The sequence below is a fragment of the Carettochelys insculpta genome, chromosome 6 (genome assembly GCF_033958435.1).
Source record: "Carettochelys insculpta isolate YL-2023 chromosome 6, ASM3395843v1, whole genome shotgun sequence".
Taxonomy (NCBI): domain Eukaryota; kingdom Metazoa; phylum Chordata; order Testudines; family Carettochelyidae; genus Carettochelys; species Carettochelys insculpta.
In genome coordinates this window covers 117,785,268-117,811,922 of record NC_134142.1, presented here as the reverse complement: position 1 = coordinate 117,811,922, position 26,655 = coordinate 117,785,268, and the positions used below count along the sequence as shown (strand labels likewise).

General features: G+C 57.1%; 2 protein-coding genes across 2 annotated transcripts; both read left to right on the top strand.

Moving 5' to 3' along the window:
• The first annotated feature begins 265 nt into the window (after nt 1–265).
• Nucleotides 266–7,121, top strand: TMEM109 (transmembrane protein 109). Its single transcript, XM_074996014.1, has 4 exons — nt 266–357; nt 526–785; nt 4,118–4,220; nt 5,188–7,121. The coding sequence occupies exons 2-4, from the start codon at nt 558–560 to the stop codon at nt 5,574–5,576; spliced, it is 720 nt and encodes a 239-aa protein (XP_074852115.1). The 5' UTR covers nt 266–357; nt 526–557; the 3' UTR covers nt 5,577–7,121.
• Nucleotides 7,122–10,232: 3,111 nt separating this feature from the next.
• On the top strand, nt 10,233–26,602 carry TMEM132A (transmembrane protein 132A). Its single transcript, XM_074997996.1, has 11 exons — nt 10,233–10,471; nt 16,782–16,996; nt 17,104–17,322; nt 17,766–18,148; nt 18,277–18,426; nt 18,888–19,080; nt 19,160–19,303; nt 20,013–20,218; nt 21,423–21,699; nt 22,289–22,480; nt 22,924–26,602. Exons 1-11 carry the CDS (start codon nt 10,360–10,362, stop codon nt 24,112–24,114), a joined length of 3,282 nt encoding a protein of 1,093 aa, XP_074854097.1. The 5' UTR covers nt 10,233–10,359; the 3' UTR covers nt 24,115–26,602.
• The last annotated feature ends 53 nt before the right edge of the window (nt 26,603–26,655 follow it).

Below are 26,655 nucleotides of genomic sequence, written 5' to 3'. Positions count from 1 at the left end.
TGCTGCCCTCTGCCCAGAGGGAATCTCCTCTCCAGTCAGAGGGCTTGCAGCACCCAGCTGTTCTTTCAATCTCTCCCACCCATCTACTGCCATGCCGTGTGATGCGATCACTGCCGAAGATGGGTGCAGCCGTGACCTTTGATCTCACTTCCACATGCTGCGAGTGCTTGAGGTCCAGAGGGTGGGACTTGGGTGTTGAATCCCTCCTTCTGACTGGCTTGGTGCCCTGTCTATCTAAATAAATACAACTTACTCACTGGCTGAAGCATGACTCACCCTGCTACACTTTCCTTTTCCATGAGGCTGTGCAGCTCACAGGGGAGTGAGGGGGTGTGCTGGGGAGAAGACACATAACCTGTAAGTGTCTGATACTTAATTAAAAGAAGAGATTGCAACTGCTGGGATGTTATTTGCTTGCTTGGCATTCCTCACATTGCTGTGCTGGCCTGTGGCCAAAAGAAATGCAGGGATCTTATATTCACTATGACCTGTGCCTGTAGTCATCTTTCTCATTTCTCTCGGCAGAGGCTCCTGGAGTAAAGAAGTGAGCCAGAGAAATGACTTGGTGGGATCCTAAGTCCTGGCGCTGCCACCAGGCCCTTCTCCGACTAACCATGGCTAGCCTGATGTTAGTCATTTTCCTTCATGTGGTTGTGGCCGGTACTCATGAGGAATCCTGGAGAAAGGCAGCCATCCATGCTGACTTCCTGTCCCAGCTGGCTCAGGGCATGAGAGAGACCCTGGAAGAGTGGATTGGCCAGGATACGCTTCAGCTAGTGACAGAGGTAAGGCTGGAATCCTAGGTGAGTCAGAAAAGGAGAGGGAGTTATTTATTTGTGTGGTGTATTTGACTGACTGCTCTCTGGCATCAAGGGTCACCTCTGTCAGTTCAATTTAAATAACTTTATGAGCATTGTCAGAGCTGTCGGAAGACGCCTACATATGAAGGTAGCATAGTCTAGTACCGGTTGAACCTCTCTAATCTGGCACCCTCGGGACTGACCAGTGCTGGATGAAAGAATTTTCAGAACCATGGGAGGACAATGTTGTCTAACAGCATTACCAACACTTCCAATGCTTACAAGGTTCTTAGAAGACATTTAGGGGTAAATTACAGCTAAATAACAGTACAGAATACTGAAAGCCAGGACTGGTGGCTGTAAACAAACTTTATGGGACTATGGGAAACTTGATTGCACTCGTGATAAGTGGTCATCAGGCTAACTCAAATCATGCTGTATTATAGATAATGCCAGATGAGAGGATGCCAGACTAGACAGGGGCAACCTCTAGATAAAGCTGCCATTGAGATTAGGAGACCACGTTTCTCTTTCCAGCTGCGCTGCTTGATCTTGGGCAAGGGTGCCCTTCCTCCCATGCCTGTTTCCCTGGTTGTAAAATGAGGCCAATGATACTGGAATGTGCTGTCAGATCTGGTCACGGCAGGTGATTAAATAATACTACTGCCGCCACCTACCTCTCATTTCATCTTAAACTTAGGCAAAATAAGTGAGTGGCACAGAGGAGCATGAATCAGTGCTCCTGTCTTACTCCCCACCAGTATCCACCCCGGGCCAGGGAAGCTAATGAGCCAAATAGTGAACCACTTTAGTGATGAATCGTGGTTACATGCTACCCGAGGAAGGGTGCGCATGCACTGAGAAGAAGGCTAGTACAATCCGTTTCCAGTGCAGCCTCTATTGGCTAACCCCAACTTACCCATTTCTTGATGCTTGATATACGCCCTTCCAACCCCTGCCCAGGGATTTCAGACAGGGAAGTTTAGATCAGCTCAGCCACGTAAGGAGTGTGTACACCAGAGTCTTGGCTCTCTCATTAGAGACATAGGTTCTATTCCTAGCTCTTCTGGCCGCAGCTCCATGCAACCTCTTCCTTATCTGATCAGTTAGTAACAGCTGCTTCCCCTAAAGTGGGGAGTGAGGCCTTGGTTTATTAAGGATTGATAAGTACACAGAAATTGTAAGAGCAGAAGGATGATCCCAGGCTTTGGGTACTAGCCTGAGAGTGATGGACCTAGACGGAATTCCCTGCTCTGTCCCAGATTACCTTGGTAAAAGTCCCTTAGCCTCTCTGTGGCTCCTCTCCCCAGCTGTCAAAGGGGACAGCAGTCCTGCCTTGTCTGTGCTGTGAGAATAAATAAACTGAAGATTGCAAGGTGATCAGACGTTATGGTAGAAGAGGTTGCAAAAGCGTATTAGACAAAAGGAGCCTCTATTTTTCTTAGTTTTGGTTTGTTTTCCTTTTGAGGTGATGGAGCCAGCTGGCTGGTTCAGCCACACTTCAGAGCATGAAGTGTGATCAAGTGTGTGTGATATCAGCATCAGGACCAACTTGTGTGTTGGGGAAACTGGCGGTCTGACACCAGTGGAACTTTGAACTAGGCAGCGCTGGCACCTGGTCAGCTGACAGTTTGGGGTATATTCCCTAAATATGTGTGCCTGTTGTTGTGTACGTTACCTTGGATTCAGGAGCCAAGTGAAGCCTATTTACTCTGGACTGGATTTCAGGCAGTACGGATGAAATCTGATGGGTAATTTTATTTTTCAGTTGGATTTTTTTAATGATTTAAATCCATTTATTTTTTTTAAAAAGAAATCTGTTTAAAATGAAATCCAGAATTTCATCAAACTATGTTAAAACCTACATTTATTGTCATTTCTTAAGATGTTTAAACAAAATATCCAGCATGCCAGGCCCTTGAGCCTCTAGTGAAAACCTTGTGTTAATGGACACTTTACTGGATAAAGAAAAAAGGGTAAAAGTTTTCACTTGAGGTCCTGCTTTCCACTAAGGAGTGGTGTGGGCGGGAAACAGTCTGTGCTACTGGCAGCAAGAGACTGATCTAGTCATATGGGTGTTGGGATCATCCGGCCTTGATGCTGAGCCACTACCCTGCCTCTTAGCACTAGCGAGCAAACAGATGGACCAAAATGTGTGTCAAGGCTCCATGTCATTCATGTAAATCAGCATGTAGGTTAGATCTGCCAAGGAGAACAGGCTTTTTCCCCCTTAGAAAATAACTGAACTACCAGTGGAACTGTTAATTAAAATTGATTTAAAATCTAGCCTTTCCACGTGGTGATCTAAATCACTGATGCAAATTGCCTTGATTTAAATCAATCCCTCCTGACTACCGCCAAGTTGAGCTTTCCACCAGGACTGGAGGAGGGTGGGAAAGGGGACTCCAGGCCATCTGTATGGTTTTCCTGTGCTAAGGCTGTCTCGGCACCTGGTGAAGATAGAGCAGCTTCAGCGGCTGCCCAAGGCCCCAAGAGGCTGCCCTAGCAGTCAGGAAGAGCCACAGCTCAGAGGCACTTGGGCTCTGCCACTCTTCCCCAAGAAAGACTATACGCTGGGAGCTGCTGGCTAGCGCTTGCTTTAGGCTCACCAGAGACTCTCTCTGTGACAGTGGAACACCCTAGGTTCCTTCTTGGCCCTAGGTTTCTATGGTTTTGGAGGCAAAGGCATGGGTAGATCTGAAAGGCTGCCGTGTCTCCAGACAGACCAAAAGCCAATGAGGAGGAATAGCTTCTGCTCCCCTCTTCCTACAGCCGGGCTTTGCAGAGCTGCAGTGACTTGCAGGTCACACGGGAGTCTGCAGCAGAGCCAGGAGTGAATCTGAAGCCTTTAATCACAGCTCAGCCATCCCGTCTTCCTTTGCAGCTGGGGAAAAGGGTCTGCGGGGGTTTTTCTGGCTTCTGTGAAGTGCAGGTGATGGCAAGGTCTCCTCTTCACCCTGCAGTGGGCACTGGGCTCCTGTAGGAGGCAGCCTGGAGAAATCTCTGATGTAGATGCTGCTGCTCCCTCTACTGACAGGGAAGGCTGAACTCACCCAGCCAGGCATTACATCCTGTTGGGATTCCCATGTGGATTCACCTGCCCCATAACTCCTTATCTGCCCAGCCAGTGAAGTGGCACTCTGCCCGAGTCAAGGAGAAGGCTCTAGCAGACGTGTGTCTAGCAGACATGAAGGAGTCGGGTGTCCCCCTTTTCTCTGTACTTTCCTCCGTGGCCGTATCTCCTCTTTCCCACTGGGGTATCTTTGAGCTTGCAGGTAGAGCCTGAGAGACTCTCTCTCTCTCTCTTTTCCCTACAGAATGTGTCATCCATGTTCTGGATTGTGTCCTCTGCCATCTCAGCAGGTCTGATCACCTTCTCTGGAATTGCAGGGCAGGTCCTAAGTGCCTTTGGGATCAACGGTAAGAAGAGACCCCAGATGAGATCAGGGCCCTGTTGTGTCGGGCACTGCCCAGGCGCACACAGTGAGAGAGAGGCCCTGCCCCAGCTGAGACAAGGGCCCTGATGTGTAAGGTGCTACTCAGACACACATAGTGACAGACAGGCCCTGCCCCAAAGAGTTTACAGTCTACTCTAAACAGCCCAAATGAACAAAGGCTAGGAGAGGGAAATGAGGCACAGAGGATGAGGAACATGCCCAAGGTCACCCAGCAAGGCAGTGGCAGAGCTGGAATAAGACCCGTCTCCTGAGTCCCAGTTCCGTGCCTGATGCCTGGTTTGAGGCTGCCTTTCTGAGCCATTAGGATATCTTCTTCATCTGCATGCGATGGAGGAGAGTGGGTATTTCTCATTCACCTACCTGGCAGAGAGGATGGGTTCGTTCACCATCATCTCCCATTGGAGCAGGGAGTCCTAGTCCCGCTCTCCACAGTAGAGAGGGGTATTTTCCAGCCAGCACTCTGTGCCTCTGCCACTGGAGGAGGGGAGGGAAGGGAAGGGCATTGTGCATTTGATGGCTAAAAAATGGTCCTTCCTCCAAGGAAAGAGGGGCCTTCTGGTCCAGTGCAGGGGAGGGGGTTATGTCTCAAGTGAATCTCCCCTTCCAGCACGGGGAGGTTGCTTCACACATGTATCCCCTAGTATCACACCAGAGGGGGAGGCCTTGCCCAAGTCTATGTGGTGTCAACATGATTTCTCTTCTTCTCTGGAAGGGCCTTCTCTGGAAACTACCTCCTCCTTCCTCCATCCTGTCCTCCTGTTGAGGAGCAGCCTGTCCCAGCCCCAGTGGGATGGGATTCCCCTCCTGCCTATCCCAGCCCCATGGGGATGGGAATTCTCTTGCTTATAGATGGGGTTACCCCAGCCCCATGAAGGCAATACAGCATCAGGTCTCACATATGTTAATCATGTTCCTCCTTCCCTTTCCAGGGGATCACGTGGTCCAACCCCTTAAGCTGGGCCCTGCCCAGGTACAGACCGTGCTGCTGTGGGGCCTAGTGGCTGTGGTGGGCTATTGGCTACTCTCGCAGCTGCTGGGCCTGCTGCTGGGCATCCTGGGGCATGTTATGTGGGGGCTGAAGGCGGCGTTCTTCTTGGGCTGCTTCCTGCTGATTGTCTTAGAGGTGCCCAACCACTCGGTGCAGGCCCTGCTGCTGCTGGGCCTGCTCACCCTGTACGCCCTGCTGGGGCGGCTGAGCAGGGCACGCCGCTCCGGGAGCCAGCTGGAGGCCAAGGTGCGCAACCTGGAGAGGCAAGTGGAGGAGCTGCGGAGCCGGCAGAGGTGGGGGTCCCCAAGGAACCTGGAGCAGGATGACTGAGAGGCAGGAGGCAGCCCCCCAGCTCGCTGCAGACTCGCACCACCATTCACAGCTGCCCTGACCCTCTTCATGTGGAGGCCTCCATCAAAGTTCTTCCCATGGGACAGGCCCCACCCATTGTGTGCAGACCCTCCCACTTCATGGCCATTCTCTGGCCACTCCCTTCCGTGCACTGACAGGCCCCACCCTCCCACTGTGCGTGCTCACAAACCCCACCTGCCTTAGGGCCTCTCAGGCCTCACCCCCATACACTAATGTGCACAAACCCCCATTCTCTGGAGCACTTGTGGGCCGCCCTGCATCTCTAGGGCAAGAGAAGCCCAGGGGAGCTCTCTGGGGGAAGGGATGTGATTTCCCCAGCCTAGCCTGATCCCCGGCATGCTGGGGAGGGGATGCCCTCACCCTGCCCTCTCCCCTGGGGCTGAAATGGGCTGCTTTGCTATTGCTGACATCTGGAACCAAGGGGGGGGTTGATCTTGGGTGCTGAGATGCCGATTTCTGTTCCTTCCTCTCTCCTTGTTGTCTCCCTCTTGTCCCCTTCCCATGCTACCCTGTTGCAGCAGCTGCAGCTCCGTTCATTCACCCTCTGCCTGTGCCCTCCTCCCCCTCATCCTTCTCCCACCCTCTCACCTATCCCCAGACCGGGTCCACTAAGGAGGTTGGGTCTGAAGGTCTTTATCTGCAGAGGTGCTGAGCTCCTGCTGCTCCTGTTGACTCTGGCTTGAGCTGGTTTGCTGGGTGGGGGCAGGGGTGCCATATCCCATTGCGGGAGGGGGCAGTGTGCCCTGGGAAAGTGCGCACATGAGCAGTGTTTTCCCTAAGTGCCTTAATCCGAGCCAGTGGTGCCTTCTTACACCAAGAGTGGGTGGTGGTTGCTGTGGGGCAGGAGGGGAGCTTGGGATGCATATGCATGGGAAGTTGTTTACCAGTCCCTTATAAGCCCACCCCCAACACTGTCCAAGCCAAAGACGCACAACACAAAGGAGGGGTGCAGGGAGGTCTCAGAGCTGGGTGAGAGCTGTCTCATTGCCCTGTTAAGCCCTGGGAATGAGGGTGGTGGGCTCCAATTGATCAGAAAGGAGGGGTACATGGCAACTCCGCGTCGTCCAGGCCTGTGTGTGCAGCAAGGGGTGTGAGTTCCTGTTTGTGTGGCTAGTTGCGCTAGCTCTCATTTAGCAGGCTGAAATCAGTAGTGTAGACAACCCAGCTGAGTTATAAACCCTCCCGAACTCGCTGGTTCCCTCTGCTGCTGCTCTGCGGCGCCTTCTACCTTGCTCTTGGTATTGTCTGTCTCCATGAGAGCTCAGTGAGCACCTCTTCAAGCTGCGAGGCTTTCCAGTCCCCTGTTATTGTGGCTGCGGTGAGCTGAGCTGTTCTGCCCCTGCCACACCAGGTAGGGGTTGGAGCGAGTCCAGAGGATCAGGGTCCGGGCCTGGCCTGGGTCTATGCTGTCAACTGACAGTTTTGATCTGTGCTTTGAATGTTCTATTTTAAACAAACAGGTCATTTTGTTACGAGATTTCAAATAAACTTGATATAACCACATTCTGTCCAACCCAGGGGCAGGTCTGGAGTTCTTTCTTCCTCCACGCCCTGCAGGAGCACTCCAGTTCCAGGCTTTTCCAGATGGGGGTGCTGTAAGAATAGTGCGCAGGAGCACCAGCTGTGAGGTGCCCACTGTGGGGTTACTCCACTCCAAGCCTCTGCCAGCCAGGAGTGCAGCAGGAAGTGGGGATGGGGGCTCTGGGGGAAGAGAGCTGTGGAGGGTGAGGCCCTGGCTGTCTGGGAAGGGTGGTGCCGGAGGGTTGGCTGCTAAGCAAGGACAGCTGCTGAGAGTCTTAGGGAAGCAAGCCTTCGCCAATGCCTTGGCTAGACCCTTTCTTCTCTCTGAGCCCAGCTGCCACATGGGATTGCCAGCATGTCTCATGTTACAGTCTGGAGTTTTAGGCAACTTAGTCTTAGTGTCTGGGGGGGGATTAACGTCCACAAAGCTGCCTGTGCTAATCCCCCACCTCCGGGATCCCCGGAAACTCCAGGGATGGCTGGGGATATGAAGTGGGACGGGGCAGGAGTCATGCTGCCATTCCTCACCCCGCCCCATAGAAGGGCCGCTTCCCCTACTGTGTATGATACAGTCCCCCCAGGGGCTGGGGAGACCAGGACACACCATAAAGGAGTGGGGAGACCAGCCAGCAGGAGGGGGTCGAGGTGGAGCTGGAGCCCCAGAGCTCCCCCCTTTTTGGGTGTGATTGGAGCACTGGGGCAGCTCATCAGGCAGGTGGGAGACCTTCCCTGAGCCCTTACAGGTTGATCAGCATCTCTAGGGGTCTCGGGCATTCGTGCACCTCGCTCACACCTGGTCTCCACCTTTGACACATGCTGGCTGCATATCCAGAGCCTGTAATACCCTGGGGATTGAGGTTAGCGGGCGGGTGCTGGGCAATGGTGGCCTATGGTGGCAAGGAGGTGGGGTAGTTAGTCTGGGGGCCTCAAGGCCTTAAACTCTAGGCTTCTTGCAGTCCCACCACTGGCCCAGGCTCCCATTACTCGAGCCCTGTATGGTCAGAGAACAGAAAGGGGTGCGGGGCTGGAGCTGACCAGCTGGACTCGCAGCTCCTGTAGCTGGACTCGCTCTCTCCCCACTTTCACCTAAACCCTGGGGGCAGAGAATGAATCCTGCCAGAAGTGCAAGTTTGACAGCATTTCTGTATCTAGTCACTGGGCACTAAGCGCGACACAAATGAAAGATAAACAGGAAAGAATTTATTAAAAAAAGGTATGAACAGCACACATTAGTAAGGCTCTGGTTGTCAAACATAAAATGAATGAAGGTAAGTATTACCCCAACTGTCTCCCCACACCTCACCGCAGTCCCGAGGTCAGAGAAGGTCAGGCAGACCTGGTGGCAACAGGAGGGAGGAATGGGGTGACAGCCAGGAACAGCAGAGCACGGGAGCGAGGGAGGGATGGATGTTATGCTCTGCTGTCTCTCATCTTTCTTCACTTCTTCTCTGATGCCTTGTTCGACGTGGAGCATGCCTAAAGGAAATGGTACGTACGTGTGTGTGGGTGTATGAGCGGTTTCCTAGCGGTTGTCTAACGAAAATCGGTAAAAGATTACACTGACTTACCCACTGTACACCTGTCCTAGCCACCAGTCTAAACTGGTCTATGAAGCCTAGCACTGTAGAGATGCTGCCCGAGCCACCAGTGGTCTCTACATCTTCTGGGTGGCCTACACGGCCAGATAGCTCACACCTTTTGTCCTAGCTACCACCAGTGCTGACAGGAGACACTAGAAAGCTCTGAGGTGATTGTTCCGCCCCTTTGTATAAACTCTTGTCTCCCGGCAGATTCTGGCCGGGTGACCCAACTCTTCCAGCCCTTACCTTCCCACCTTAGCCTGAGGGAAGGGGTGACTCAGCATTTGTCAGCCATCTTTCAACATGGAACCCAAAATGGAATCCACCTTGAAAGTGGAAAACAACGTGGAGTTCACTTGAAAACAGAAATAGAAACTATGAAACTCAGTTTTAACCCCAGCACCGCAGCCCTCCCATGCCCCTTGTTTGCTTATCCCTCCAGCCCGTACCTTCCGCTCCAAGCCCCTCTCTGGGTCTCCCCGGTGAGCTGTTCTCTGAGATAGGTGAAGGCTCCTGATTGTTGCTTTCTGATCTGTGTCACCCTTCAGTAGTGGGGCAGGTTTGTTTGTGCCCTGATGGAGCAGTTGTGAAGCTGGGTCCATGACACCGCTCTCTCCCAGAGCCAACCAGCCACAGCTCCACGTGGCTGGCTGGCTCCTGTCTCTAGGGGGAGGCAAGTCAGAGCAAGAGCGCTGGATGCGAGCTGTCTATAGCACCCAGCACTCATCGGGTGCCCATGGTGCTGTGGCACAGGCCCTGGGGCAAGCACAGGCCTAAGATACACTTAGGAGTCCACTCGCTCTGGCCCATCTGCCTGTCTGGTTACATACCAAGTGCTGGTCCCCAGGGGGCTGGGGTGTGGGCTGAGCTGTCCCCACCTCTCTCTGTCCCTGCTCTCGCCATCTGCCTGCCTGTCTCTCTGGGTGGTTCTCGGCTGGCTAGGTGCCCCTGCCCTTCCCACGCTGACTCCTACCCCTCTTCCCTCCTGCTCTCCTTTGTGCTTTCTCCTGACGCCTGTTTTACCCTCCTCCTCCTGTTCCCTCTCCTCTTGCTCCCTGTATCCTGCCTGTCCCTGTTATAACCACATGATAGAGGGGCCCAACCCCACTTTGGCTACGTCTACACTAGCCCCAAACTTCGAAGTTTGGGGCTAGTGTAGACATGGCCTTTGTGATCTGGGCCTCATAGTGCCAGGGCCTGTACGCCCTGCCCGGGAGACAGCCCCCGTTCTCCCACTCTCCCTTCTCCCAGCTATCCCTCATCCTCTGTGCTGTGCCATGGTTCCCTGCTTTCTTCCTTCCTTCACTGGCTTTCGCTCCCTCTCCGGGTCCTTCCCTCCGGCTGCATCCCTGGCCCCGGCTGTTGCACTTAAGTCTGGGATTCGCACCGCCCCTTTCCCCAGCCCCGTGCTGTGCTAGGCGCTGTACGCGGGCGGCGTTGGGGTGCCGGCTGGGAAGCCGAGGGGCTTAGGACCCGGCCGGGACGGCAGGCGAGCAGCCCATGTGCTCCCTCCCCATCCCTCTATTGTCTGGGAGCTGGCGGCTGCCGCAGACGGAGGTGCGGTCGGGGCGCTGCTCGGGGCCGGGACATGCTGCGGGCGCTGGGCGCGGGCAGGGGGATCTGAGCCCCGCGCCAGCCCCATGGCCCCGGGCCGGGCAGGGATGGGCCCCCCGCGGCTCGCTGCCCCCCCGGTCTCCGCCCGCGGCTGCCTTGTGCTGCTGGCCGCGCTGCTGGGCCTGGAGACGGCGAGAGGTGAGTGTGGAGGGGCGCGGGGCGTGTCCCTCCCCCGGCGCCCCCGGACCCGCCGCGGGGACCCCCGGCCTGCAAGCCCCGTCGGACCCCGCAAGAGCCCAAGGGACCCCGGCCCTAGTGACCCTTCTCCGAGCTCCGCTGGAGCCGAGCGCCCCCCGGGGGACCCAGCGCGCCCCCGGTGACCTGCTCTGAGCCCTGTGGGACCCGGGCGCCGCCCGTGGGACCTCTGCTGCCCTCGGTGACCGCCTCTGAGCCCTATGGGACCCATGCTCTGCCCGTAGGACCAGCCCGGCCTCTGATGACCTGTGGAGCTGCACACACATAGCCTGTGGGACCCAGCCCACGCTGCGGTGACCGGCTCAGTGCCCTGTAGGATCTATGCACTGCCCCCATCCAGCGGGGGTGGCTGTCTTAGGAGCCCCAGCCAGACCTGAGCCCCCCAGGAGCCATGAGTTCCCCCATCTCTGATCCTTCATGGCCTCCAGTGGGGACCCTGGCAAACCATCTGAGCACCTCCACCCGCTTTGGACCCAGTCTGGACCCTGGTGACCAGCTCTGAGCCCTGTGGGATCCATGTACGCCCCTCATGGGATCCAGCAGGAACAGCTCTTCTCAGGCACCCTGTTCCCTGGGGTCCAGCAGGGACCTGGCACACTGGCTCTGAGCCCCCCCAACCCAGATCCAGTGGGACCCCCGGCACACTGGCTCTGAGCCCCATAGGACTCTTGCACACACATGCTCCCCTTGTAGGGTCCAGTGGGGGACCCTGGCCCCAGTGCCTGGCTCTCAGCCCACCGGACCCAGGTGCTGTCCCAGGATCCAGTGGGGACCTGGTCTCAATGACCTAACTCTGAGCCCTGTCAGGCATTGCCTGACCCATGTCCCTCCTTCCCCTGGGATCCAGTGGCAACTCCTGCCCCAGCAACGTGGCTTTGAGCCCCACTGGACCACACACAGCTTGTGCCGCCTTCTAATAACCGTAAGAGCCAACTTCCCGTCCCTGTGGTCCAGCCCTGACCCCGTTAGCGCCTGCAGAGCTGCTTGTCTTTCCTAGTAGGTCACAGCAGGGGACCCCGCAGGCTTCCCCACCCCACATCCCCCTTAGGTCTGGGCCTGGTGGAACCTTATGCCCTCCTCAGGAGTCAGCAAGGGCCCCGAACTCCCCCACAGCTCTCCTGAGCCCTGTCTAAGCCCTGCTCAGTACACAGCCCAAGCTGGGGCCCCAGGAACACCAGGAGTCACCCCTAGAAAGAGGTCAGCAGATCTTCTCTGGGGCATGTAATGCCTCTGATGCAGTTCGGCCGGAGGGCAGTCTACACTGAGCCCCATCCCTCGGGAGGCTGCTCCCCAAGCTAATGCATCTCACTGTTAGAAAACGCTCCTGGCTCAGGCAGCCCTTACTCTTCTGTCCCAGCCACTGTATGTTAGCCTGATGGGGCCTCCTCCTTCCTGGCGTACGCGGATTCTTTTCCGCTCTTGTCACTCACCCCAGCCCTTTACGCTGCCTCCCTCCAGAATTTGTACAGTTCTGACATGCTTAGCCCCCATGCTGTAGGTGCCTTGGGAGTGGAACTCTGCAAGGATAGATGCCCCCACACTGAGATGGAGATGGTTGAATGTGCCCGAGCAGTCCTTATGTGTCAGTTTCCCTGTCCAGGCTCCAAGGAGTCCCCAGATCCAAGTGATTCTGAGTTGACTTGCTCCTGATTCTGCCTGGTCTGTTGCTGGTCCTTCTCTTCCCACATGTGATAGGGAACTTCTGGGGCCCTCGGACACCACATGAGCCGTGGTTCCTAGCAAACATCTCTGAGGGTTTGTTCTGCCCCCTGGGGCTGGTGCCTGCGGTGAGATCATAGGATTTCACAGTGAATCCTGACCACTGTGGATGCAAACTGGGAAGGGCTTGGGCCAAATGAGAGAGAAGGATTCCTGGCCTGAGTGGGAGGGCCCCAGCAGGGTTCAGAGAGGGGACTGGCAAGGGAGAGATGGAGCCAGGCCTCCCAGGAGAGTGGGCAATATGGGAGCTAGGCTGGAGCAGTCTGGAGGATGAGAGTGCAATGTAATTAGTAGACCAACAAGCAGAGGGGGGAGAGATGGCAGAGGTCACTCCCTGTGGGAGGTAGATACTAGGCTTGTGAGGAACCCACCTGTTTCTAATCCCCCCAGCTCCCTCCCTGCCCCCAGATCTTGGGATGTAGTGAACCATGGAGGTGGGTGGGAATGGATCACAATATCTCTCAGCCACCTGCTCCCTCCCCAGGGGGCTGGGGCTGGGTCAGGCGAGATAAGGGATCACAGGGAGGGAAAAGCAGCATTTAATGCATTGACTGATTGAGCGGGGAGGAAGAGACCGGAGCTCTGATGGTGCTGGGGAGGAGGGTTTGGTGAGCTCCATCCTTGTGTGTGCTGGAGTTACCTTGTCTGGGAGAACTGCCATGGAGTGACTTGCCCCTGGGTCTGTGACAGGTACTACCTCGGCTAGGCCAATGCCAGCCCACCGGGGGCCCTAAAGCAAGAATATTTGCAACCCCCATCATGCTGCTTGGGGCCCTATGCAGTTGTTAGTCTACTTACACCTAGTACATGTGCTGACTGTGGCTGACTCTGGGGATTGAACCCACGACCTCCAGAGCTAAAAAGCAGGAGCTGCTATCAGCAGGGCTGCAACAGACATAAACCTTGCACCATGCACTTGCCTGTGGGTTAACATACACAGCCTCAGGACTTCAGAGATTGACCTAGGCCAAACATCAGCACCTTGAGCCACAGCCCCTTCTGCTGGTGAGGCTGCCCCACTGCTGGCTCCAAAGGGCTGGACTCTGCATCCCCCTCTCTCCCATATACAGCAAACCAGATAGCACTGAGGAGCCCATTCCTGCTGGAGAATGGGATTGTGCAACACCTGCTGGAACCCCATGAGGCTGAGGGTTTCCTGCTCCTGGACCAGAGCCCAGGCCACTGCACAATAAGGAGCAGGGAAGCCATGGCACCCATGGGTGATAGGGCCCCCTGCCTGGCTCTTCAGCTGAGGTGTCTTCAGGGAAGGCCACGGAGAACCCACTAAGCAGCAGGCTGGGGGTGCACACTCCCAGAATCCTCTGCTGAGATGGCAGTAGTCCTCTGCAGAGCAGCAATGTGGGGCTCCTTGGCACATGCAAACCTGCCATCTGGACAGCTGCCCCCCACCCACACACTCCTTCCTCAGGAAATGGGGATTGTGGCCTTTACGTGCAAAGCCCCCTCCTCGAAGCAGTGCCAGCCAGGCCACTCAGCCTTCCCCCTGCTTTCAGTCATCCTGTCCCCACACCGACCTCAGCACTGCAGCTGTCTCTGGGCAGACCTCACCACGCTGGTCCTGTGCAAGTCAACGCTGGCCTCTCCTGTAGGGGCCAACGAGGTCCTCGTTTTCGAAAAGCCCAGGAGAGATTCCTGCTCCTTCTACCTGAGTGAGGGAAGTGGCTTTCAAACTCCATGCAATGACCTCTCAGCAGCCCATTTGCAGGCCGGGGTGGAGCTGTGGGTCTTAAGATCACCCCGTTTCTGACCGTCGGAGCAGGGGGAGTTGTTATTTTCTGAGCTCCTCTCTCTCTGACAGGCTGGGGAGCTGGAGCGTAAAGTTGCCAGCCCCCCATGACTCTTATTAAAAACATTGATATTAACTGTTTTGTGGGATCTCCAGAGTGGCTGGTCCCATTGTTCTCCAAGTGTTGACTCTTCTGTGGCAAAAGGCATCAACTCCAGAGCCATGAAGACTGAAATAACTGTTTTCCCAAAATGTGCTGAAATCATTGTGTAGTTTTTTGTTTTTTTTTTTTGGTGGGGTTAAAAATTGGTGGTTTTTATTGAAAATGGTCTGTTGGCTTTTTTGTTATTGGTGACCTGGCTGGTGAAAATTCTCAGTGATTTTCACCATTTTTCCCTGGGCTTTGAAGGTGGTTTTTTTGTTTTGTTTTGTTTTGTTTTGTTTTTTGTTTGGGAAAAAACAACCATAATTTTACACAGAAAATACTAGTCAGCTCATATTGTTGTGTGACTGGTGTGCCAAGCACCATACCGACCCAGAACAATGACACAGACCAGGCCCCAAAGAGTGACAGTCCTGGGCTCAGAAGCATCTGAGTTAGGTATTAATAGAAGCAGAGACTAGCACATAATTAGAAGTGAGACTAAAAGCCCCTTCCTCTTAGACATTCAGCTTTGGCCCCCTGCTTCTCATCACATCAGAGTCCCACTGAACCTCCAAATATCTGTGGATATTTAAACTGCAGCAAGGGAGGTTTAGGTTGGACATTAGGAAAAACTTTCTAACTCTCAGGGTGGTTAAACACTGGAATAAATTGCCTAGGGAGGTTGTGGAATCCCCATCACGGGAGATATTCAGGAGCATCGGGGATGGTCTAGACAGTGGTTGGTCCTGCTGTCAGAGCAGGATATTGGACTCGATGACCTCCCGAGGTCCCTTCCAGTTCTCGTGTTCTATGAATCTGTGAAATCCTGAGGAAGCATCTGAATGTCATCTGGCTCTGTGCATCACAGAGAACCGAACCAGCACAAAGTCTGTATTAGAGTTGCACCTGTGCCCCACAACTGAGATGGTAGGACTCTGTTGTGCTGGGTGCTGCATGTGCCAGTGGAAGGGACTGTCCTGGCTGGGCACATGCTTACTAGCAAGCTCAGTAAACGGGGCAGACGACGTGAAGGACAAAGGAAACGTTTATCTAATGGAGAAATGAGGCACAGGGAGCACTGCTCAGGGTTTGCAATGGCTCCGACCAATGTTCCCACTGATCTCTTCCACCCATGAGCAGAATTTTTGTATGTGCACTAAGGCATATGTGAATGTGCACCACCTGTAGAAACAATAAACCTCATTGTCGACTCTCTGTTAATCATTTGATTTTAATTAATTTGAATACATTAATTAAAAATGAATGATGGCATTTGAATTGCTCTTGAGCAGCTGCAAAGTGCAGGGGGCCACTGGCTCCGACTCTCTGCTGGGCACTTTTGATAAGCCTGCTCCGATTTGGATGCTGAATAGGTGTTGAACTCTGGCAGACTGAACCTCAGTTTTGTCAGTCTGACCTTAAGTGACTTGCCGAAGATTTTCTTAACTTAGAGGGTGAATTCTCGGCCCCGTTTAAGCTCCTGTCAAATTTCCCGCTAACTTGAATGAGGCCAGGATTTCACAAAAAACAATGCTGTTTCCCTGTCTGAACCGTGTAACACGGGCATGGGATGCCATCCAGGGCCTGGGTTGTGAGAAAGTTTGATTAAAGCACAGGACAGTGATTCTGGATCTGTGTTCAAATGGCAGCTCTGCTAGAGACTCCGCAGGGAAGACACTTTAAAAAAAATATGTGCCTCAGTTTCCCACCTGTAAAATGGGGAGTAATAATACAGTAAACCCTCGGAATGCACGATTTCAATTTGCGTTTAAGCTGCATTAACGTGAGTTAAACGCAACTTAAAACCCCAGTTCCCCCAGCCCTGGCTCAGCCCCCTCCCTGCCGACCTGTGTAGCCCTTTTTCATCCCACCCCCCGTAGCCCAGCTCACCACTTGGGTATGGCACCAACTCACAACCCCCACGTGGCTCCAGCTTACCCCCCATCCATGCACGCAGCTTCAGCTTAACTGTACCCCCTCTGCCCACCACTGCAGCCCTAACCCTGCCCAGGCTTAACCCCCCCGCCTCCCTCCCATGGCCCCAGCCCACCGTCAGGCTTAACCATCCCCAACTGCCCCTCCAATCCCAGGACTTACCTTTCAAAAGGAGCTCCAGGTGCTCCTGCTGCTTCCCCAGCTCTGGAACATTCGTTCTGCCGGGGAACCCCCGTCCCCGACATGCAAAATCCGAGTCATGCAAGGGTGCGTGGGAACACAACCCTCACAGAGCTCGAGGGACTGCTGTAATTTTAGGTCAAATGTGAACTCTGTGGAGCTGAGTCTTTCTCACAGTGTGTCTGAGCAGCTCCCAGCACAGCAGGGCCCTGATCTGGAGCAGGGTCTGTATCTCTCTGGGTGTCTGGGCAGCACCTGGTAAAACATGGCCCCGGTCTTAGCTGGGGCCCTCGGTGCTGCTGTAGTACAAACAATGGAGCTTCCTTTCCTCCAGCAGAGGGCAGGCTTGATCCACCCCCTAGAAAAGCTCAGGAACAGCAGCACGCCACTCCAGATCCAGGTGGCATCCTGTCCTGGCCTCTTCTCTCCTCCCCTCCGGCGGGGTGGGTGTGGAGGGGACATGCCCTGGCAAGTAGGTGCGGTGAGGGGCCTGCTGACGGCAGACCTGGTGTTTCCTCGCCGTACAGCGAGCGGAGAATCGGACCCCTTCGACCTGGTGTACCTGCCGGCTGAACTCAAGGTGCTGGACGTCCCGGACCATTTCCGGCTGCAGCGGGTGGATCGATACCTCTCGGGAAATGCTTCCCTGGACTCCCGCTCAGAGACCTACCTCCTCCTCCGTCGCCGGCCCACGGCAAAGCCGGTCGTCCAAGCCACATACCTGCCCTTCACTGCCCAACAGGTAACCTGCCTGTCCACCTGCGGGGAGGTACCTCCATTCGGCTTCTCCCTGTCCCACCTACCTGCCTCTCCCCGTCCCGGTGTCAGCCTGCATCTCTGTCTCCCCAGGCAGTGCTGGCAGCCCATCCCCACCACAGGGACAGCTTCTCTGCCTGGGACGTGCGAGCCGTGTCCATTGAGAGCGTAGTGTCTCCAGCTGAGCCATTCGCCAGGGTTCTCTTCCACCTCAAGGGGCAGGACTGGCTGCCAGGACGGCAGGACCTACCCTGCGTCTCCTTGCATGGGTTCCACCAGACGCAGGCTGTGCATGGAGCCTGCCGCTTACAGGTCAGTACATGGCCACCCCACTTGCCCTCCCAAGAGACAGAGCCCAGCACCTAGACCGGCGAGTGTAAAGGCCTCTCCGGCTGGGCTCGTTGGGCCCCTTCCTAGAGCCAGAGCACGGTGTGTCAGGGTCACCCTGGAGAAGGTGAAGGTTGCGTGTCCTACGTAGTCAGACTGCACGGCAGCTGGGGATGGGGGCTATCCAGGACAGGACTGGCTCATCTTCAGGGGGTGGGTGTGGGGGTCCAGGCGACCTAGGACTGAGGAAGAGTTAGGTGCTATGTGCAGGGGACAGCAGTGCCGGGGAGGTTGGGCTGGAGCAGCCCTTGGTGTCCCTCTCTGTAGGCTGTGATGGAGACCTCATGGCTCACCCTAGGGTTGGAAGGTCAGCGAGGTCGGGGCTAGATCTGTGGCCTCTGAGCCTGCTCCTTGCTCTTTCCGTGCAGGCACCCCTGGGGGTGTGCGTGGTGGAGCTGGCATTCCCCCCGCGCTGGTTCTCCTCACGCAGCCGACGCAGAGCTGTGGAGCCCGTTCAGCCCCCCGAGCGAGCCGAGTTGTACTATAGCCTGGGGCCTGGGGCCGCGTCCGCAGAGTGCGGTCAGGCAGGGCCCCGGGAGAGGCCCCGGCCGGGCAGCGAGGGTACCAAGGAGAGACTGCACTACGTGGCGGCTGTGGAGCTGCGAGCTACGGACCCGCCGCGGCGCCAGGAGGTGCGGCTGGACGACAACGTGCTCATCCGGGTCCCCGACATGGCGCTGCGGCCGGGGCAGCTCTTCACAGCCACCCTCATCCTCCAGCAGAACTTCACCGCCAACCTGCTGACCCTCAGGTGAGGCCCGGTGGGGTCCGAGCACACATCCTGTGGCACAAGCCCCTCGTGGTTCCCTGTTGGGGACAAAGGATCTCTGCTTTGGGTGACGTCTCCTCAGGACTGATTTGGCCTCGTGCTTCTTTCAGGATCAAGGTGAAGAAGGGGCTGCAGGTCCTAGCTGCCCGCCCCGCTGTCCCCAAGGCCTGGACGGCCAAGCTGGACAAGTTCAAGGGCTCCAAGCACCACACGGCTCTGGTCACCTGTCGCCGGCTGGATGCTGGCCAGTTGGACTGGAGGTAAGAATCACATGACTCCGGGAGGGGATAGGGCGGATGCTTTTTCTCCTGGGCACCAGCCAGTGGGGTAGGACATAGGGAGCCATGTGACTCCTGTGAGGCGCTGGGCGGGGCTGGCACACATGGTCTGCTGAGGGTCTACCAGCTGGAGGAGGGACAGGAGGCCTGATGATGGCGGGTAGTAATGATGTAACTGTTCTCCCAGGATCTGGCCAATCAGACTGCACATCTGATGCTATTGGCTGGGGACAGGATAGCTGTTGCTAATCTCCTACCCACTGGCCAGTCAGATGGGAGGGAGGGAATCATGTGCCGCTGAACAGGACACTCCACTGTGGTCACCTTCCGGTTGTGCTTGGAGATGGAATTCGTGTGGCTCGTGATGGAGCGATGGTGAAATGCTGCAGCCCCATGTGTCCTCCGCTCCCCCGCACCCTCACTTCCCTCCTGCCTCTGTCTAGGGCAGCGGATTTCCCTGAGTTCCTCTACCTGGACTTGGCAGTGGAGAATGGCACCAGCGGCCTGGCCTCCACGCGCCCCGTCACCTGGCAGGTGGAGTACCCCGGCCAGGACCCCGAGGCCGAGAAGGACAAGATGGTGTGGGAGATCCAGGTGTCGGAGCGGGATGTTCGGGCACTGGTCCCGCTGGTGAAAGTAAGGCCTTGCGGTTCTGTCCCCACACCGGGTGGCCCCCGGGCAAGGTCTCAAGCGTGTCCCCTCTTGATCTCCCCAGGAGCAGGAGATTGTGAACACCGCCCCCCTGACGGGCATCCCCCAGGAGGTGCCGGTGAAGCTGGTTGCTGTGGAGACGGGAGGAGCCGTGTTTGAGGTCACCGAGCAGATGGGGTGTGAGTCTGCTAACAAGCAGGTCCTGAAGGTGAGAAACAAGTGACCCACACACTGCCCATGGGGAGGCGCCCTCCTGCGCCATCACCTCCCTTCCCCCATCCTGACCATCTCAGACCCAGAGCCTTCCCCTGTCATTGCCAGTTGCGTCCTGGAGCATCAGCCCCTAGCTCCACCCTCTGGGACCCAGCTCCCACTCCCCTCCCTCGGTGCTCCCTTGGACCATTGCCCCCTGTCCTCACGCTCTGGGACCCAGCTGCCTTCTCCTCACCCTCAGGTGCCCGCCTGCTGCATGCAATGGGAGGTACACGGGGGAGTGTTTACGTGGGAGTCTGGTGTGACTGCCGCCCAGGTGGCAGTTCAGCTCAGTCAGCCATTTGGAAGGTCTGGGCCCCCTGCTGCTCCCCTTCAGGCTCTCAGCTCCCCATGTTTCCCTCAGGCCCCATTCCACAGCCCAACCTGTACTGCCTCCCCCTCCTGCCCCCTTCACCTCTGGCTTCATAAGCACACGTCTGTCCTTGGTGCCCTCCTACCATTTGGGGCTCAGCCCCAGGGCGGTCTCCATCGCCCTCTCGCCCTACAGTCAGGGATTGCAGGCCCCCTTCTGCTCTCTGTCCTCGTTCCTACCTGCTCCCCACACCTCCCTGTGGCTTGTGGAGCGCCCCCCGTGGCAGGCTTGGTGGAGGCGGGGGGATGAACGCGTCTGGGCACGTGTCTGCATTTGTGCTGTGCTCCCCCAGGTGACGGACACGTGCAACGCCGTCTATGTGGGGGGCAAGGAGAACAGGGGCGCCCGCGGGGCGCGGGTGGATTTCTGGTTCCGCCGGTTCCATGCCTCTCTGCTCTTCACTGTCTGGGTGCCGCTGCTGCCGCTGCGCGTCGAGCTCACCGACACCACGCTGGAGCAGGTGCGCAGCTGGAGGGTGCCTGGCACCGCTCCAGACAGGTCAGTCCTGCTGGCTCCTCCCTAGAGCAGGGATTGGGGCTGCCAGGGCCTGGCAGGCAGAGAGGGCCCTGGGGTTGGGAATGGTGTGTTGCTGATAGGAGAGGGGAGGGCTGGTGCCAGGACTGGGTGTGTGAAGAGAGCAGGCCCTGGGCCATGCCAAGACTCCCGTGTGCGCTCTGGGCTGCTCAGATGAACTTGCCTGGGCTGGAATGAGGGGGTCCCGGGGGAGACACACACAGGGCCTTTGTGTGAGGAGCCCAGAGCCTGTGGCGACTGGTTCTGCGCTCACGGCACAGGCAGTTGGGGAGGGAAGGGGGTAGACGCTATGGGGCATTTGCCTCTGTGATGGGGAAGGGGACCCAGATTCTCTGAAGGGCAGCAGCCAATGGAGGGGTTTCACAGTACCCAGGCTCAGCACTGTGCACTGTTTCTGGGAGGAGCCTTCAATGGGCCAGACCCCCAACAGGCCTCGCTCTTCCCCCGGCAGAAGGCACAGGGCAGCACTGCCTCCTCACACTGCACCTCAGGGCCCACCGCGCCATGTGTGCCCTGCTCGGACAGCTGACTGGAAATGTGTCCGCCCTTTGGGGTCAGTGCGCCTCAGCAGGCCTGGGCAGGGCCACCAGATGCTCCTGGGAGAGCAGCCGGGTTTATCAGTCAGCAGGAGCCCAGCACCGGCCTTAGGCGAAGTCCATGCAGCGTCCGTGCTGGGTCGCCTGGCCAGCTGGAGTGCAGCCCAGTGTTCAGGCTCCACTTCTCTATCTGTCTTGCTGGGTGGGAGGATCCTGGAGTGGGGCTGCCTCTGATCCCAGCCGGAGGGAGACAGCCCCACAAACCTGAGTCTGCCGGCACAGACCAGACACCGGTGTTTAGCTGCTCTGTGGATGAAGCCGGGGATGGAGGCCAAGGCTCTGCCAGCTGGGCAACACCCACACTGATCTCTCTTCACCTGCCCTGAGAGCAAACAGCCCTTTTCCACACCCCGGGGACCTCGGGGGAAAGAGATGCACACCCAGGCTTCAGGCAGCACATTCCCACGGCCTACACAGGTCCCAGAGTCTTTGCTGGGGCAGAGGCTGGACGTGGGGGAGTGGGGTCCCAGAGTCTCTGTTGAGGTATGAATGGAGGGTTAGGGTGGCTCTCAGCCATCTGCACGGCCCCGTGCCTCAGCACTCCCAGCTGAGACCGCGGCTCTCGTGAGCAGTGGCCCAGTGGAGCCCGAGGAAGCCGGGGAGGACGCGGAGAGGCGAGGTCGCGGCTGTCGGCTCCAGTACCAGCGCGCCGGCGTCCGCTTCCTGGTGCACTTTGTGGCTCACCCGCTGGACGGCGGCCGGCACCTGACCTACATGCCCAGCTCTGACTGGCTCTTGGACGTCTCCCACCTGGTGGGCGGGCAAGCCCAGGTGCAGGACCCCCGCGTGGCCACGCTGGAGGGTGGGAGCGTGGTGATCGGCCGTGAGCCGGGCGTGACGTCGGTGGAGGTAGGGGCTGGGGGGGCACCCAGGGAGGTGGGGGCTGGGCAGAGCAGGGGGAGAGGTGTGTGTGGAGGGCGGGGGGGGAATCACGGAGCAGCAGACATGGTGTGGGAGAGATGTTGGTGGACAGCTGAGCGGAGGGGTGGTGCGGTGTGTGAGGGAGGCGTGAATCATGGTGTGGGGGCCTCCAGGGCAGCTGAGGGGGATGGCTAAGGGATGGGGAAGCATGGGGGGTGGCTGGGGAAAGACCTGGGGGTGGCTGGGGGAGGGCACAGGAGGGGAGATGGATGCGGGAGTGAGGGAGTGGCTGGAGCTGGGGAGGCACAGGGCTGGGGTGAGTGACAGGCCCGAGGGAGCTGTGGGAGATGGGCGGGTGGCCCAGAGGAACTGTGGTGGCTGGAGTGGGGCCCAGGGCTGGCATGGAGGAGGTAGGGAGATGGATGGGCAGTGAGGAGGCAGTGGCCCGAGCTGGGGCAGCCTGGGGGCGAGTGACAGGCCCCAGGGAAGGGTGGGAGATGGGATGTGGCTTTGAGGAGGTTTCCTGTGCAGACCAGAGTTTCTGTTAGTGCCTGTCTTGGCCCCCCCACCCCCGCAGGTGCGCTCCCCCGTCTCAAACGCCATCCTGGGCGAGCAGACGCTGGTGGTGTCGGACGAGAAGGTGGCTGTGTCAGAGCTGCAGGCCCAGCTGGTGTCGGGCCTCTCACTGGCCCTGAACATGGAGGCAGGACACCCCAATCTCCTCACGGCCACCTGCCGGGCACTCACAGCCCTGCACTCCCCGCAGCAGGTGAGAGTGGAGCTCTGGGGTGGGAGGCAGAGTGCAGGGCTGGGCACCCGGGTGGAGCCTGCTGGTTCCTGGGCCTGAGAGAGCCCAGCTGTGCCAGCGCTTGGAAGCTGCAGCTTCTGCCCTGCCAGGGCTGGGCCCAGGCATCTCATCAGGGCCTCTCTGGTGGCAGGTGAGGCTGGGGACCCTGGTGTCCAGCAGGACCCTCAGGGTGAGGCCTTGCACAGGATCTCTTCTAGCAGCAGCAGTCGTGGTGGGAGGGGGAATGTAGCGCACGCTTATGGGGGAAGCTGGGGAGGGCACATGGTGCTGCTCTGACCCCCCACAAAGCAGGAGGGCAGCAGCGTTGGGCTAACGGGTCTCTCCCTTCCCCCATCCTCTGCCTGTCTGTCTGCCCTCACCCCAACGACTGCTGCCTGTTACTGGCTCCTGATGTCCCCCTCCAGGAAGCAGCAATCAGCGTGTGGCTGGCGTTCAGTGACCACACCCTGGCCCCCGTGGAACTCTACGGCTGGCAGGATGTGGCCCTCTCTGTCTCCTCCATGGACCCTGGCGTGGCCTGGGTGCAGCCGGATGAGGAGCTGGCTCGCCCGATGATCGTGGCCAAGGGGGCAGGCCAGGGGCCGCTCCTGCAGCTGGGCCTGCACACCGTGGACTCCTGCCGCAAAGGCAAGCACCGGGCGCCGCTGGCCACCGGCACCGCCTGGCTGGAGGTGGGCATCAGCCGGCGGCTCCCGACCCCCGGTGGCCCATGGCCCCGCAGTGCCCACCCCGAGTCCCCCTTCCAGCGGGCCGAGGGGGCCATGTCAGGGGAGGCAGTGACGGCAGCAGCTACAGAGACCATGGTGGGGCCCCAGAAGCGCGTCCCAGCCAGGGCGGGGCCCGACCTGACCAAGTTTGAGGGCCCCCAGGGTGGGGCCTCCTCTGAGGATGATGGGCCTGGGGAGGAGGAGGAGGAGGAGGAGATGGTGAAGGCCCCAGAGCGGGTGACAGACTTGGAGATCGGGATGTATGTCCTCCTGGCTGTCTTCTGCTTGGCCATCTTCATCTTCCTTGTCAACTGCATCGTCTTCGTGCTGCGCTACCAGCGCAAGGAGCCTCCCGACCCCAGGCCTGGTCCAGCCCCTCCCAGCCAGCAGCCCCACAACTGGGTATGGCTGGGCACCGACCAGGAGGAGCTGAGCCGTCAGCTGGATCGCCACAGCCCGCACCAAGAGCACATCCCTGATCCCCCCGCTGCCCCCTCTGCTGCCCCCAAGGACAGCAGCCGCTGCTGCTGTGGGACTCCCCCAAGCACAGAGGGAGGCAGAGGGGAAGCTGGGTCCCCGGGGCCCGATGGAGGAGTCTCTGCCAGCACGTTCCTCCCTGCAGCTCCAGGGAGCCCAGCACCCTCCAGCACCTTGTCCCGGAGAGAGGTGGCTGCGCCAGGAGGCAGGCGCAAGCGGGTGGAGTTTGTAACCTTTGCCTCACCCCGGGCCTCTGAGGGCGCCGGGTCCCCACCACCCCCCTCAGCTCCCACTGTCCAGTCCATCCTCGTAGCCAGTGAGGATGACATCCGCTGGGTGTGCGAGGACATGGGGCTGCGGGACCCTGACGAGCTGAGGAGCTACATGGAGCGGATCCGGGGCAGCTCCTGACTTCAGGTCCCTGGCCCCTGTTGGCACCGCGCAGGGCAAAGCAGTCAGGGACCAGCCTCCGCTCCCATGGGCTGCCCTCCCGAGCATCTGCCCAGGGATCCGCAGGCCATCCCCTGCCCAAACCTGCTCCCTCCCAATCAGTGTTAGGAGAGCCTGGCCCTCAGGAGAGGAGCCCCTGGACCACTGCAGAACTGACTCTCGGTCTCTGTTGTGGAGATCCTCTCGGGGCCCCCTCTGTTTCTGTCTTGGTCCCAAAAGAGGCCTCTCTTGTATTGTCTCATGGAGGGAGTTTGACTTCCCAGAGACTGAACCTGGTTCTGGGGGTTCTGGGCTCCAACCCACCGAGGGCGAGCCAGGGCCAGATTCCTGCTTTGCTTTGGTTTGGTTCTCGTTGCAACATTGTGTTGATTGTGGTGGTTTTCATGGTGAGCATCCTTCCTGTGGTCTTCCCCCTGCCACCTGCTCAGCATGCAGGGGTGGGCCCCCTTCCCAGGGGCACCGGTCGGCCTCCGTCGCCCCGGCCACGCGTTCACTTTGTAGGATCGCTGACGTTTTATACCTGTAGCGTTGGGAGGCTGCCACGATGGGTCCTTTATTTATGGGAGATTTTTAATTCTTACATTGTTACAAAAATAAAGTATTTAAAACAAATCCCCAGCCTCTGGCGGTGACAGGGGACTTGTTCCTTTCCTCCCTCCCTTTGTACTCAGAGCACCCCCTGGGGGATGGGGGATGGGTGCAGCTGCACCCTCCCTCTGCTATCAAGCTCCTCAAGTCTCAGCCTCCTTCTCCAGCCCCATCTGCCACCGTGGGCCGTTCTGCTGGACTGTAAAAGGGAAGAGGGGAAGTCCTTGTAGACTATCCCTGCATGGAGGGGCTTCCCTAGCTGATGCAAAATAGCTACCAGTCAGACCAGGGGCATGGCTGGATTGCATTGTGTGGCTGTTATCTGCTTGCCATGGGAAGCAGCTCATGAATCAGAGCGGTTTCCACCAGGGGCAAGGAAAGCCTGAGACTGCAGGCAGTGGCTTAACACTAGCCACACACTGGAGGCTCGAAGGGGTGAGGAGAGGTGTTATGCTGGGTGTAAGATCAGGCAGGAACTTGATCACCTCTTGGAGGTGGGAGATTGACATCCCACACAGCCAGTGTGAATGGGCCTTTTCAGAACCGCCTGCACCTGAAAGGGAATGGGAATTTCTCTCCAGGTTGGACCAAGTGGCTGGGGAGAGGCGAATACTGGCTCCGCTTGTACAAAAAATGGCACTGCTTATTTGGATGTATGGATCTCAATTTCCTGCCACAGCAGAGGCCTTGGATATCATGCCACTCAAGGGCAGCATCTTCCAATGCAGAGATCTCAGCCAGCCTGGCTCTCCAGCTCCACCCCTACACTGCTCTAACTCCGCCCCTGCACTGCTCTAATACCATCAGAGGCAGTCATGATTCTGTGGGGAGCGTGAGACGGTGCCGTGGAGCAGACAGGGTGTTCGATGCGTAGCACAGGAACAACCTTCAATAGGACTGTATCATGGCCTTCAGCCAGCAGTAGGACTGTCTCTCACCCAGGTGTATGTGCAGCACCTCGTGCGTGGGCACTCTGATCTCAGCTGAAGCTGGCAGGCCCACCCAGGACACCCACCATTTCTAAATCTTGCTATATAGGTTCCATTTTAGAAATGGGGCTGTTGAGTGCTGAGACCCTTTGCTAAATGGTATAAGTTGTACGACGGGCGAACGAATAAAAAAAATTAATCATGAGGGCAAAAATATAATCCCCATTCATCACAGTTTCAATCCCACTGTTAGTCGTAGACTGCCCTTTAAATAGTGGATGTTTTCTACATTTGCAAAATAATTGGTTTCGATTACAGCACAGAATGCAGAGTGTACCGGGCTCGCTTTGATTATGTTAATTACAACTAGTCACAGAGTAAGGAAAGTCAAAGAAATAGTGTTTTTCAGCTCACTTCATACACGGTAGTACAAGCTCTTTGAATGTGCAATTTACAAATGTAGAATTTTTTAAATATAACTGCAGTCAAAAATAAAATAGTGTAAAACTTTGAAGCCTACAAATCCAATCTGGCTTGGAAGCATTCCCTCTGAAATGGTGGCTGAAGCTTGAAGTGGTATACACGTTTAGCATATATGGCACATAAATACCTTGCAACACAGGTTGCCAAAATGCTGGGAGAACACCTGCTTTCACTTTCAGGTGACAGTGTAAATAGGAAGTGGGCAGCTTTGACGCTCATAAATGTAAACCAGCTTGTTTGTCTCAGTGACTGGCTGAACAAGAAGTAGGACTGAGTGAACTTTAGGGAGCTAAAGTTTTATGTTGTTTTGATTTTGAGTGCAGTTATGTAACAAAAAATCTACATGTGTAAACTGCACTTGCACAAGAAATGTAACAGAGAGACAGCCATGCTAGTCTATATACTATCAAAACAAAAAAGCAGTCAAATAGCACTTTAAAGACTAACAAAATAATTTATTAGGTGGTGAGCTTTTGTGGGACAGATCCACTTCTTCAGACCA

Coding starts and splice junctions, on each gene's coding strand:
- TMEM109 (XM_074996014.1), top strand. CDS start 558: ATGACTTGGTGGGATCCTAAGTCCTGGCGCTGCCACCAGGCCCTTCTC. Junction 786..4,117: donor CGCTTCAGCTAGTGACAGAG/GTAAGGCTGGAA, acceptor TTTTCCCTACAG/AATGTGTCATCCATGTTCTG. Junction 4,221..5,187: donor AAGTGCCTTTGGGATCAACG/GTAAGAAGAGAC, acceptor TTCCCTTTCCAG/GGGATCACGTGGTCCAACCC.
- TMEM132A (XM_074997996.1), top strand. CDS start 10,360: ATGGCCCCGGGCCGGGCAGGGATGGGCCCCCCGCGGCTCGCTGCCCCC. Junction 10,472..16,781: donor GGGCCTGGAGACGGCGAGAG/GTGAGTGTGGAG, acceptor CTCGCCGTACAG/CGAGCGGAGAATCGGACCCC. Junction 16,997..17,103: donor TGCCCTTCACTGCCCAACAG/GTAACCTGCCTG, acceptor CTGTCTCCCCAG/GCAGTGCTGGCAGCCCATCC.